Below are 14,599 nucleotides of genomic sequence, written 5' to 3'. Positions count from 1 at the left end.
TGGAAGAAAATTTCTGACTTATATTCAAGTTGCTGCTATCCTATCAGAAGAGCGTTTTTCTAGGCACTTCCAAATCTATGGTAAGTAAGTTTAAATAGCACGCATAAATTGACATAAAGACTGAAATAAAACTTGCAGATTTTATCAGTTAACCACATAAATCCAACATCTGCACGTAACTTAACCAGGAGGTTTGCACAGGCAAGAAATGCAGCATTTTGCCATTCATTATTTGAAGGTAGAGGAAATATAAATAAACTACTAGATTCATGAGTATTTAAATGTCTTGTTTCTTTATTTCAATGAGAACAATTTAAAACTTTCTGTATAATTTCTCAAAGCACGATTTCTTTATCCTTAAAAGGCAAAAAGTCAAATTAAAGTAGCATCTGGTTAACTGCTTTGATACAAGTTAGGAAAGGGAGAGAACTATAAGGGATTCTAACATGATTTTGTCTCCCAAGGCTAGAAAGAAATACAGGTCTGTATCTTATACATCTTTTTTCCAGAGACGGGTACTGATGGGGAACCTCTGCTTACAATTTCAGGCTCCTTGAGGACTAGATGATCTGAAAAACTGAAGGGTGAACATTTCCCTTCCACCACTTATATGCCATTTCTTTTCTCCTTGTTCTCAAAAGTGTAGCCTCCAATTCTGCTACCCATAGCCTTTTAACTCAAAGGACATACTGAAAAGTGGGAGATATTTTATAGGACCTCATTCTATTACACTATTGCCTGAATAACTGTCACTTTCTTTAATTGAAGTAGAACACTTACAAAGGCCAATGGAGATTGTAGAGGATTGCAGAAGGTGAGGCTCAGATTATCATCTAATTTTTGTTTCCCATTTTAGAGTGAGTATAGGGTAATTGTTAGGAGTTATTAGCAAACTAGATAATAAAGGAGAAGATTCTCCAATTGCTGGCATGTCACAATCAGTGTACATTTATGTCTCAAAGTAATATGAAAATTTTGAAAACAAACTTAGACCAAAAAAAGGAATTAACTTGAAAATATCTGAGTATAAAGAATTTTCCTATTTAAATCCCTAATAAGTAGGAGAGAAAAAAATAGTTCTTTTATATTTTGAATAAGTTAATTACCTTATTATTGGTAATTTACATTACTAAATTATGACATATATATCTAAGGAGATTATTGGATGATGGCTCACTAACAGGTAGGTGTACTGGCAATGTTTCAGCCCAGACATTGATTCCTGAACATGTGTAGAAAAGTAAAACTCAAAACCTGTTTTTTAAAAAAAAAAGCTTATAGATATAGAAAACAGATTGGTGGTTGCCAAAGGCTTGCCAGCATTGGAGGTGGGTGAAGTGGGTGAAGGAAGTCAAAAGGTAAAAACTTCCAGTTTTAAAATAAGTATATCGCACGAATGTAATGTACAGTGTGGTTAGTATAGTTAATACTGTATTGTATATATGAAGGTTGCTAAGAGAATAGATATTAAAAGTTCTCATGAGAAGAAAAAAATTTTTAATTATGTATGGTCAACTAGACTTATTGTGGTGATCATTTCACAATATATACAAGTAGCGAATCATTATGTTATATAGCTAAAAATAATATAATGTTATTTGTCAATTATACCTCAATCAAAAAAATATAAAATAGGAAAAAAGAGTAAAATGTCTTTAACCCAAATGCATTATCCAAGCACTGAGGAAAATAGTGAAAAGGTTAGGATTGTATTCTAATATATTTTAGAAGGCGACAAAGCAAACATAATTGCAAGTGGCTCTCTGGAGTCTGGTGAATATCATGTGCATACAAAATGGATTATTAGTACGAGAATATACTTTAAGTACAAATTAGCATTCCTCGTGTAATTAGTTATTTAGAGAATTCTCACTGAAACATTAAACTCTGGAAAATGTTCTTAATTGCAGCGTAACATTATTGTATACCAGCTGTCCCGTTATATCACAGCATTCCCAAATACCAGTTGACCTATGTAATGTTGAAATTATTTTTAATCAACAAAAAAATCATACTTCAGAAATTTCATGCTTTATCCAATCACTGTAAGAGCAGAGAAAATGCCTTTTTGTTTTTAAATCTATTCATAAAAAGATTACAGACAATATGATTATATAGCTTTGTGTAGTTTCAAAGAGAATAAAGTTCAAATTGTTATTGGAAGTTCTATAATGATTAGAGCCTAGTTTCTTAAATTAGAAAGAAAAAATTAAAATTGAATGAATTAGCATCACTTGCTGAATCAGTCATGTAAGCATGTAATCCAGAGTTAAGGATCTATAGAATGGGGAGATGTACCTAAAGACTTCTACGCTGCACAGGCTCTCCTCATCTTTCAAAGGGTCACATGAGGTCTTAGCTTGCTTTCTCTGCTTGTAAAATTTGCACTCAGTTAAGTTTTGTGGAAGAAATCACCGAGGAGATGAAAGGATCAACAAGCTTCCTGCCTTTGGCATAGGACATATTGCTACTTCATACATCTTGATTTCATTATTGCCTACATTTGTTATAGTATTTAGCTAAAATGCACTGAATAAATGATCCTATTTTATTTTCAAGCAATGGTTGAATTGGATGGAGATGATGTAAGAGTTTCCTCCAGAGGAAAATATGCTGAAAGGGACATTGTGCAGGTAAGAAATTTAATGAAAATTATTTATTTTGTTCATTGTGAAGAGCCCGTGTCAGCTCTGATTTGTAAATGAAGAGTTTAAATTGAAATCAAGCGTCTCAGGTTCTGTTTAATTTAGGCAGTTGATTCTCTATAAAATGCATGTTAAGTAATGGCTTAGAATAAGCACCAAATTACTTTCACCCATACTTCATGTTCACCATATATAAAATAGAATTGTTAATAAGTGTCTTTTCCTACTTTATTATTACCATAAAATATCATTGAGATCTTTAGTAAAATTAAAAGCTAGAAATATAACAGGCTTTTAATGATTATTTATTACTTAGACCTCAATAAAGATTAAATGTATTTTAAGGCAGCTGATACATATTCAGTGTAAGTAAACTTAGTAGAAACAAACCAAAAATGTAGATTTTGTTCTATTTCTCCCATAGGTTATGGTTAGAAAAGTGGAAAAATAGATCTTATAATTATATATAAATATAAAAATTATATAAAGTATATAAACAATAATATTAATATAATACATGGTAACATAATAATATGTATAATACTATAATAAAATATAATAATAGATTATATATCTCTATATATAGATATATAGACATATATATGATTCATAATTCTATTAGAATCAAGAAAAATACTTAACTAAAGCCTACTATTCTGGGAGTGAATAGAAAGAAAAAAGGCAGTTAAAATTTATAATTGAGGGCTTCCCTGGTGGCGCAGTGGTTGAGAGTCCGCCTGCCGATGCAGGGGATACGGGTTCGTGCACCGGTCCGGGAAGATCCCACATGCCGCGGAGTAGCTGGGCCCGTGCGTCTGGAGCCTGTGCTCCGCAACAGGAGAGGCCACAACAGTGAGAGGCCCACGTACCGCAAAAAAAAAAAAAAAAAAAGAATACCAAAAAAAAAAAATTTATAATTGAAACAAAGGAATTAAATCAACTAAATTTCTGCATACTTTAGAGTCTTCATATCTTTTAGGAAGTCAGAAGCAGAAAAAGACTGTGAAGGGAAGATTAAATGGAAAGGAAAGTTCTCAGTACAATTTGAGCACTTAAAGGAGCAAACAATATTATCTCCTAAATAATAACCTATATATTCACCCATAATACAGTCATTAAGGTAATCTAATTTGGAATCCAAGAGAATTTGGTTCAAATCCTGGATTGTCCACTGTGATAAGGATAAGCTTTCTAAACTTCAGTGTTCTGGCATTGTTTAAAGATTTTATCAGATAGTATATATAAAATACATTACATTACTGAAATAGATCTCGGTAAAATACAACAAAAATAATTTTAAAAATTAGAGAGGGAGAATAATGTAAAATAATCTGTAAATATATTATAAAGATTAATCTTGACAAAGATAAAAAAGCATTCTTCTTCATCAGTCAGCAAAATTAAGTTTTAAAATAGAAACATCTGTATAACAGTTTTTTAAGAAGATAATTAAATATGATTTAAACCTAATGTTTAAATATTAACATTAAAATGTTAACATTTTAACCTAATGTTCTTGGTAGTGTAAAAAGCACGCACACATGAATAATTCATTTAAAAGCAGCTGAGAAAGGGAACATGGTGATGTGGTCATCTATTTAAGAATCCCACGATGTTTTATTGTTTTTAAGTAGACCCGCGATTATTCACCTTATGCTGATTAGCATAATTATAAGTCCAAGTAATTACACTTTTCCTAAAAATCTCTCCATAATGTCTAGTTCACAGTAACCAAAAAATCAAATTACTGCATGGAAGTATGAATTTGAAGTCCTTTAAAATGTATTATGTTGCTGTTGTAATGCATTTTTACAAAGTTAAAAGAGACAGCTTTATATCTCATAGTATCATTTAAATGCTGCTTAAGGGAAACTGGTATTACTCTCTCCCTTAGAAGATAGTTAAGGTTGCTCACATCATTAAGATTTACTTTAAGAGGATTAACATGTTATGTTAGTGACAACCAACAGTTGTTGGTTATTTTATTTATAAAACAAAAATTCCCTTGATCATGAAAGTATTTCATCTCTAATTGGATATGCTACATTGGACAGAACAGTGAGATAGGACTCAGATCTATGATCTTGAACAAGTCAGTAAATCTCCTTTGAGCCTTTCATTTGTTACCTCCAGACTCTCCATTCTTTTATCTTTGCTCTTTCCATGATGTGGTGAGTCTCAGAGGAAGTAACAGACATGAAAATACTTTGTTACTTATCAGTATAAGATACATAAACACACACACACACACACACACACACATATATATATATATATAATTATATATTTCCTCTCATTGAAAGTCAAAATCTTGAGACTAATCTATCACCATTAAGTGACACTGAGATCACCAAAGATTTTGAAGACACCTGACGATATAGCTAAACACTCAAGGGATTCTACCATGTAAAGTTGAACTGAAAGAGTCATGAGATCTCACAGATACTGAACAGGAAACTAAAATCTTCCCAGAGAATTAGTAGCCTCCTGAATGACAGTGACACCTTGACTTACATGTCTATATTTAGTTAAGGATATCTGATGCACCCTTTTCTAATTTCATGGAAAAGTTGCTAAATGGTATTTGGTCTAATAAAAATAGTTCCCACTGGGCTTCTCTGGTGGCGCAGTGGTTGAGAGTCCGCCTGCCGATGCAGGGGACACGGGTTCGTGCCCCGGTCTGGGAAGATCCCACATGCCGCAGAGCGGCTAGGCCCGTGAGCCATGGCCGCTGAGCCTGCGCATCCGGAGCCTGTGTTCCACAACGGGAGAGGCCACAACAGTGAAAGGCCCACATACAGCAAAAAAAAAAAAAAGAAAAAAGTTCCCAGGGTAAACATTTATATATCACATTGTGTTCAAGAATTAGCATTTTTTCTCTCACCTTGAATAAAATTTTAAAACCTTCCACCATTACAGGTTTCCTGGTCCTACCATTCACTAAAACATTTTTTAAATGAGTTATTTTTAAGAATAGAAATATTCTTGAATATTTATAATATTGGAGTTGCAAGGGCACACCAAGAATAATATTGTCAATCTTCCTACCACCAGGAAATATCTAAGCCATCATAATCAATGCTATAAACACTGCTGGCTAAAATAATATCAGAAAATAGGGTCTATTTAGGCTCTCTTACCTTTTTGTTTTGTAAGAAACTGAATGAGATATTGTACTAAATCACTTAGCAGAAGGCCTCTCACCTACCAGTTGCTCAATAAATGCATTAATATCAGTTTCAGTTATTATTATTAGTTAGTATTTTGGCATAGTCCAGTGGGAAGGCATTTTTATGTCACTGTTTCATAGTAACTGTACCTTGACATATGACACTGTAGTCAGTCTTATGTGTGATTATGTTCATTGCCTCAAGATTCACTCTCATATGACTATAATATAAACAGTATGCAGGAAGAAATTCTATGGTTGTTATTCTAAAACTTAAATGAATTATTTTCTTAAATCAATATATGTAAAGGCTTTCCATTTGTTTGTTTGCTTACTTGTGCTGTGGATTGGCCATTGTATATAATGCAATATCATTTCTCCTGGCTGCATTCAGCTGCTGTCCAGCCTATCACTCCCTTAAAAATTATATTTAAATCATATCTTTCATTAGAAGGAGAATAATTACCTTGAAGGCTTAGACTTGAAAATCACTAATGGAGCTCTGCAAAGTAGGAACAATCAAATAAAATTGAGCAGAACCACAACTAAAAGTTCATTTGCCCAAACTGATTCAAACTTTTTTCACAAATAGGCAGAGCTAGCTGTTAGAGCAACTACATAGAACATTTTCCTTGTACAGGATAGATGCTAAAAAAAAGATGTAGTGTGTCAAGGAAATGGTATATTTCAACTGAACAGAATGCATTTATTTGTATTCTTCATATGAATGGGATAAATGAGTGCAAAGTAAAAATTGATTTGTTCCTCTAACCTGAACAGTTTAAGGGTCCAAGTTAATTTGTGGTAATAGTCAGTGATCAACATACATTCACAAATGTGTGAGTGTTATTTTGAACAGTAGGGCCCCAGGTACAGTGATCAGAAATTAGTGATTAAAAGGGACAATAAACAGAGGGGTCTGAGAAGTTGAGTGGAAAATTGTTACTGTAGAAGGATATCAGCAATAGTCCAAAAAGAAAGAGAATATATTTTTGTCATCAAAAGTGTAAGGTTTAACATTAATAAGAGGTAAAGGCAACAGAGACACTTGTCATTTTCATCTCTCACTTAGGGAAGTGCCTCATGACTTGACTGAAGAGATGAATATTCCTTTGGAAAAGGATTAGATAATTTAGATTAGTGAGTAGAAGATTCTCAACATCTTTTTCTCTGCTCCCAACACACATGTGGGATAAGAGATGCTCCTGTTGATAATATCACTTGCTATAACAGTTACGCTTAACCCAGGGGCAAGGTCCCTTAATACTCAAGGGACGTATCAGAATCTGTGCCCGCATTTAGCAAATGTAAGTTAAATGAGATATATACTTCCCTCCTTGGCTGAAAATTAAGATTTCTTTCTTACCCATTGTTTATGAACATGTTTTAAAGATGAGTAGAAGTGTATGTATTATGAGAACAGTGATTATGAATCTTAGTTTTGACATTCCAGAGTATCATAACATTCTTAAAAATGAATTTATATTTACTTCAATAAAAAATTTAGCACATCCTATAGCATTTGCTGGAAAGGTGAAACAGCAGGTGTTTTAAAATAACAAAAAGGTCAGGAATTACAGTTTTAGATTATAATACTGGTACCTGAGTTTGAAAGAGATAAAAAATTGGTAAAAATAGTTAAAGTTTGATATGAATGTAAAGAAAAGACTAGAAAGAAAAGTCTCATATTTATATTGCACATAATTTATAAATTAATGAATAGTAATAATAATGACTATCATACTGTACATATTATGAGTTGAACACTATTTTATGCACTTATGTGTTGACTTATTTAATACAGCAACCTAATGAAGTAGGCATTATTATTATGATCCTCATTTTATAGAAGAGGAAACTGAGTCAGAGAGAATACCAAGACCACACAGCTAATAAGCAGCAGAACCAGCGTCTGAACCTGGGAAGTCTAATTCCAGAGTTTCTGAGAATAGGGAGTAAAAAGATAATTGAATTTAATTACCATGGTCTAAGAGAAGAGTAAAGACCAAAGTAAAAGTAAATATAAGAGCAAAGTTGAGGTAAAGGAAAAACACAGCAGGTATAATATCCCCCTTCCCTAGAGAAGTATCAACTATCTGCTAGAGTGTTGCCATTTCCCTGAAATGTAGGTATTAGCTATAGATTCTTCAAAAACTGATCTCCTAACAAATAGTTTAAAAGATAATTATGTATATGTATAGCTGATTCACTTTGTTATAAAACAGAAACTAACACACCATTGTAAAGCAATTATACTCCAATAAAGATGTTAAAAAATAAATAAAATTTTAAAAAGGTAATTATGTATATACTAACCATATCATTACTAAATTTTAAAAAACTACTATGCCTTTTAAAATAAGAATGAAATAAGCTATAGCTGAAATTAGAGATCTTTTTCTTATTAATCCCTCACTATGTTGATTCTTATTTTCTTACCTTTCTAATTATAGTTTCAGAGAGAAAAATAAACCTAAATTTGTTTGCACCTCTTTGTCAGGTCTTGTCCAAGTCAGATAATATGACTTCACAAATGTTCATATCCTCCTATTTCTCTTCTCAGCTGAATATTATATTCACTCTGTTAGTTTTTCCTTACCCTTACTTAGCTACCTTTATGGTAAGAGAAAGATTTGTCACCTTTCTATCACACTTTTCTAAAAGTTGTGCTGAGTTTTCCACCTGGTATCAAGACAGGGTAAAATTATGGTCATATGTGTATGCTTCTGTCTATAAGGTACCTTATTTTAAAAAGAAAGGACTACTTTTCTGCTCTTCCTTAAAAGAGGCTGCTTTCACTTCACAAATGGTATTACATTTGCTATTTGATTTCTTAACATTTTAACCTGCTTTATCTGTCGCAACCTGAGTGGTTTAAAGTCTGTTTCCTAATAAAAGTTAATTTTCTGAAGGCACATCTTGAGTAACTGCTTAAATCAAAAGTAAATTTTTCAAAATAAATTTAAAACAGTTACATTACAGTATGAGATGAGAGTGTGAACACTCTCTGTTTCTCTGGAGGAAAAACTGATTTAATATAAACTTTAAAATATTATATTTGAAAATTGTTCAACCTCCTGAAATGTCTTCGCTGTGCCTTTTCTCCAAGACCTAAAATTACTGTGTCCCCAAACTATCACAACATTAACAGTTACAATCATTCCCAGTTGCTTTCAAGAATCATGATGTCTGTAAGGGGAAATTGAACTAATGCCAACAAACAGCACAGTGTTTATTAAGTAACCATTATAAATGAGAATGGAATCAGGCAATCTATTGCCAGAGTATTCAGTGATAATTATTCTCACATGATTGTTTATATAAAGATAGAACAATCATTTTTATGTAATGTAAAAATAAGAATATTGATATTTGATGATATTTCAATGAGAAGTATACCAAAATCTTATACTGAGGGTTTTTGGTTGTTTATTTTGCCTTTCCAAATAACAGATATAAAAAACAAACATTTGGGGCATGATTCAATGTACTGAATATTTTGGGTACCTACTAATGTGAACTGTGTAAATTTTGTATTCATTGTCCATGTGATTTGATGGTCTAGTAATATAATTAAAAATACTTTACATGTGTTTAGGACTCTTTAACAATATACATTATTTTTAACCCTGATTTGAGTAATACTTCTACATTGAAAGCTGAATTAAGCATGCATTAATTCCATTTGACAAGAAACTGAGCCCTGAAGAAGATAATGCTCCATCCAATTAGGTGTAGAACTCAAAACTGCAGAATACGTGTAGCAACATGATGGGTGTACAGGACCCAGAGACAAGAGTTATTGTGGGGAAAAACATAGGTAAAGATTACATCCCTTTTTAGGTAAAGTATATATTAGAAAGTTGTGGTCACTGTTAGAGCTATTTGTAATAAATCAAATATCTTTAAAATGCATAGTTATTATCATGCATCTCACCATTACTCCAGGCTTCTCTGATTCTCCTACAACCAAATGTTTACATATGTTGGTTTTTGTGTCTATTTTTTTATTTATTTAAATAGCATGCTAAGGTCTGTTAAATAACTTTCTTTCACCTCTGATTTAGTTTGTGCCATTCAGAGATTATATTGACAGAAGCGGAAACCACATACTCAGCATGGCTAGATTAGCTAAAGATGTCCTAGCGGAGATCCCAGAGCAGTTTCTCTCCTACATGAGGACCAGAGGAATCAAGCCATCACCTGCACCTCCCCCGTACACCCCACCTACACATGTGTTACATACTCAAATATGACTGTGCTCCAAAATGCTAATGTAACTACACTTCAGTTAGAACTGCTGAGTCCATGCTTTTCTTCTGGTGCTCTATAAGGAACCAGGGAATGAGATACATTTCTCAGTTTGGTTTCAGCAGTATTGGTTTGTATGCTTTCTTGGATCCAAAATTTATTATCTTCCTAAACCAAAACTGTAAATACGGTTGTTGCATGAGCAACAGAAAAATTGTTTAAATGCTTGAAGCAAAATATGGATGCATTCTCTGAATCTTTAAATGTTTTCTAGACAGAAACAGCTAATTTCCAATGTACTGTTGGGAAAAAGCACAACCTGTGTTTTTAACTCAAATATTGTCCTTGACTGCTATGTATATAGGAAAGCAGTCTCTCTATATCAATGTTTACATGTTACTACTTTTTAGATTCCAATACTTTTATAACTGTTCTTAAGAATACAAGTTTTGAATATTGAATCCTTTGTCTTCTAAATTGCAATAGCTATAATCACAAGAGCAATATCTCTTTGAATGACTGTCTGGAGAAATGCAATTGCAAGCAAGGGAAGGTAAAGATACTTTTATATTTCTCAGTAAGTGAATTGTCTTATGAAGCTGTATCTGCTTAGTAATCAGTTCCTCTGTGCCATTTGCCAAGTATGGGAGTTTACACTTAGCAGATGTGTATTCTGAAAGATCATGCATTTTTCATGAAGTTTGGGTTCTAAATTTAGACTGCAATTTGTTTATGTTTTGTAATGCTAAGTAGAAATAATAAAAAGTCAAACATCGTGAACTGTAAATGCACAGAAAATACTTGGTGTAAAAAGTAGCATCTTTATATTACAATACTATGTAGAAAGACTAAAATCCAGAATATTTGACTGTGAACCATGTAGCAGATGTTTTAAACTTTCTATTTCATTGTACCTTGTCTAGATATTTTAAGTCAAAGGGATACTGGCTCTCTTGATTTGCATTCCTTTCCAAGTTGCCACGCAGGGTGCACAGGCTGGAAGTTTTTTGCGAAATTCCCAGTTAAATATACACAACCATGTGACGTAGTGCACAACACATTTGTGAAATAACCCACTCCTATACACTGACTGATCTGCCTATCCACAATTAATTGTAAAGAGTTTTTGCATGTACAGTTTTTATGAGAATTGCAGTTTTGTGACAAGAATGACAGTTGTGTCTAAATTAAAACATATCTTTAGAACAAATGGCCTTAAATTCTCACAGAATTCCTGGAAATGATTGTGAATTACCTTTAAGTAATAGAAAAGTGAATTTATTTTTTTTCTTTTGTGTCAACAGTGTAACTGCTTTATAATATTTTCCTTACTTATACCCTATTTACTACTGGTTTATTTCTACTGTATGTTGTTCTCTTTGTCCCACGTTGACTAAGGGTGACTTTTATAAGCATGAAACTATTTTACGGAAAACAAAAATATATACATTCACATATCTAACAGAATCGATGTTATATAATTATGTACTCCTAAATTGTCCATTTTGGAGTATACATTAAAATCTTTTAAAGATTAACTATTTGCTCTGTAAACTTTATGTATAAATGACATGGAATCTGATGATTTCCTTTACTGGTCTCAAATATTTATGTCAGTATAGTTTATTAGCCTACAATTGTATTATTTGCCTTCATTCATCAGTTCTAAAGAATGAAAATAAATAAGATCAATATTATTTCCTTTTTGTCAAACATGTTATTTTTATTTGAATTGATCAGAGAAAATGAAAGATGTACACTTCTTTATTTAAATAATAGTGTGCCCAAACCTAGTGGGGGCAAATGGTTAAGAAACAGTCCCAGTTACAAGCCTTATCATTTGTATGGCTGAGAATAACCATAAGAAATGTATGTGATGTTAGTTCTATACATAAGATTAGAAAATACCTAGACTTGTCTCTTTGTTGCATAAATGAAAAAATCAAGACTGAAGGGATTAGGTGATTTATCCAAGACTATGTAACTAGAGTAGAGCTCATTACCATTGTGAAACTACTTAAATTTTGTGAGTTGCTGTTAGGAGATGTACAATGAATAATACCAGAGACATATTCCATAAATGCAAACACATTCCAATAGTTGCACATACAATCTGGGTATCAGGGATATGAGCATTAGGTAATGAGCAATGAGAAAGATATGTATCGAGAGAAGAGTGATAGCTCCAAATCATCAAACCTGCTGCAGAAAACAGCAGGACTATAACTGGGCACCCTCAAGACCCCCAAGAGCTTGGATGCTGTTCTCTCTCTCTAGTCCCTTTCCCTTCCTCTCTGATGAAAACCATTTTAACTACAGGATGAACCCTCAGCCTTCTATTCAATCATCTCCATCATCTGGTTTTAGCCGGTTATATAATATCAATTTCCATTGCTTCCCAAATGAATATTAAAACTATCCAGGCTTGTCTCAATCCTCTTCCCCAACCAATTTGAGTTCATTTGGAGACTCAGGCATAGTTCATAATTTTTCCTTCCATCAAGCTCTCTCCTTAGGCCTCCACCTAGGATATTATTTGAATGTTCTAACTCAAGCCCCAACTCCATCTATGTTCTTTTAAAACTTCAGCTAACAATAATCACTACCTTCTATGAACTCACTTTTGCTTTGCATTTTAACATATTAATCACCTCATATTATATATAAACTATTTTACTTTGTTTAGGGCGTCTTGTCTTCCCAACACCGGAAAATATGATTTAATGGCACCTGGAATAAGTAAATTTTCAAAGCTTTCCAGGTTACTGTAATGTGTGACTAGGGAGTATAACTGTTGCAATTAAAGAACATCAGATGATTCAACCACTACTTTTAAAATTCTCTCTCCCAGCATGTAATACGGGGAGGAAAGAAACGGTAGATAAAACTCTGAATAGTGTTGGGGGGCAGCAGTGACAGTAGGTATGTAGCATAGGCTATTTTGTTCTTTAGACTTAGTGAAGACAATTAGGGGGACTCATGTACTTTTTTTTTTTTTTAACTGTGGCTTATCATCAGTTTAGAACATAAAGAGGTTTCTCTCAAAAGGATGAGGTTGATGTGGTTGTGGGTTTTTTTAATACATCTTTATTGGAGTAAAATTACTTCACAATACTGTGTTAGTTTCTGTTGTACAACAAAGTGAATCAGCCATATGCACACATATGTCCCCATATCCCCTCCCTCTTGAGCCTCCCTCCCATGCTCCCTATACCACCCCTCTAGTTTGTTGCAAAGCACCGAACTGATCTCCCTGTGCTATGCTGCTGCTTCCCACTAGCTATCTATTTTATATTTGGTAGTGTATATATGTCCATGCCACTCTCTCACTTCGTCCCAGCTTACACTTCCCCCTCCCCGTGTCCTCAAGTCCATTCTCTATATCTGCGTCTTTATTCCTGTCCTGCCCCTAGGTTCATCAGAAACAATTTTTTTTTTTTTTAGATTCCGTATATATGCGTTAGCATATGGTATTTGTTTTCCTATTTCTGACTTACTTCACTCTGTATAACAGTTTCTAGGTCCATCCACCTCACTACAAAAAACTCAATTGCATTTCCTTTTATGGCTGAGTAATATTCCATTGTATATATGTGCCACATCTTATTTATCCATTCATCTGTCAATGGACATTTAGGTTGGTTCCATGTCCTGGCTATTGGAAATAGTGCTGCAATGAACATTGTGGTACCTGACTCTTTTTGAATTATGATTTTCTCAGGGTATATGCCCAATAGTGGGATTGCTGGGTCATATGGTAGTTTTAGTTTTTTAAGGAACCTCCATACTGTCCTCCATAATGATTGTATCAATTTACATTCCCACCAACATGCAGGAGGGCTCCCTTCTCACCAACACTTTCCAACATTTATTGTTTCTACATTTTTTAATAATGGCCATTCTGACCATGTAAGGTGATACTTCATTGTAGTTTTGATTTGCATTGCTCTAATAATTAGTGATGTTGAACATCTTTTCATGTGCCTCTTGGCCACCTGTATGTCTTCTTTGGAGAAATGTCTATTTAGATCTTCTGCCCACTTTTTTTTTGGTGGGGGGTTGTTTGTTTGTTTAATGTTGAGCTCCATGAGCTGTTTGTATATTTTGGAGATTAATCCTTTGTCCGTTGTTTCATTTGCAAATATTTTCTCCCATTTTGAGGGTTGTCTTTTTGTCCTGTTTGTAGTTTCCTTTGCTGGGCAAAAGCCTTTAAGTTTAATTAGGTCCCATTTGTTTATTTTTGTTTTTATCTTCATTACTCTGGGAGGTGAGTCAAAAAAGATCTTGCTGTGGTTTATGTCAGAGTGTTTTTCCTGTATTTTTCTCTAAGAGTTTGATAGTGTCTGGTCTTACGTTTAGGTCTTTAATCCATATGGAGTTTATTTTTGTGTATGGTGTTATGTAGTGTTCTAATTTCATTCTTTTACATGTAGCTGTCCAGTTTTCCCAGCACCACTTATTGAAGAGGCTCTCTTTTCTCCATTGTATGTATGTTCTTGTCTCTTTTGTCATAAATTAGGTGACTATATGTGCA

General features: G+C 33.3%; 1 protein-coding gene across 2 annotated transcripts in view; it reads left to right on the top strand.

Moving 5' to 3' along the window:
- CPNE8 (copine 8) overlaps positions 1-11,694 on the top strand; it is a 211,403-nt gene extending 199,709 nt beyond the window's left edge. For both annotated transcript variants that reach the window (XM_082666811.1, XM_082666812.1), the window contains 2 exons: positions 2,560-2,633; positions 9,882-11,694. In XM_082666811.1, coding sequence (XP_082522937.1) covers positions 2,560-2,633; positions 9,882-10,070 — 263 coding nt within the window. In that variant the 3' untranslated portion in view covers positions 10,071-11,694. The remainder of the gene's footprint in view (positions 1-2,559; positions 2,634-9,881) is intronic.
- The last annotated feature ends 2,905 nt before the right edge of the window (positions 11,695-14,599 follow it).

Source organism: Grampus griseus (genome assembly GCF_964374135.1).
Source record: "Grampus griseus genome assembly, chromosome: 11".
NCBI classification, from domain to species: domain Eukaryota; kingdom Metazoa; phylum Chordata; class Mammalia; order Artiodactyla; family Delphinidae; genus Grampus; species Grampus griseus.
This window is presented reverse-complemented; position numbering and strand designations above follow the sequence as displayed.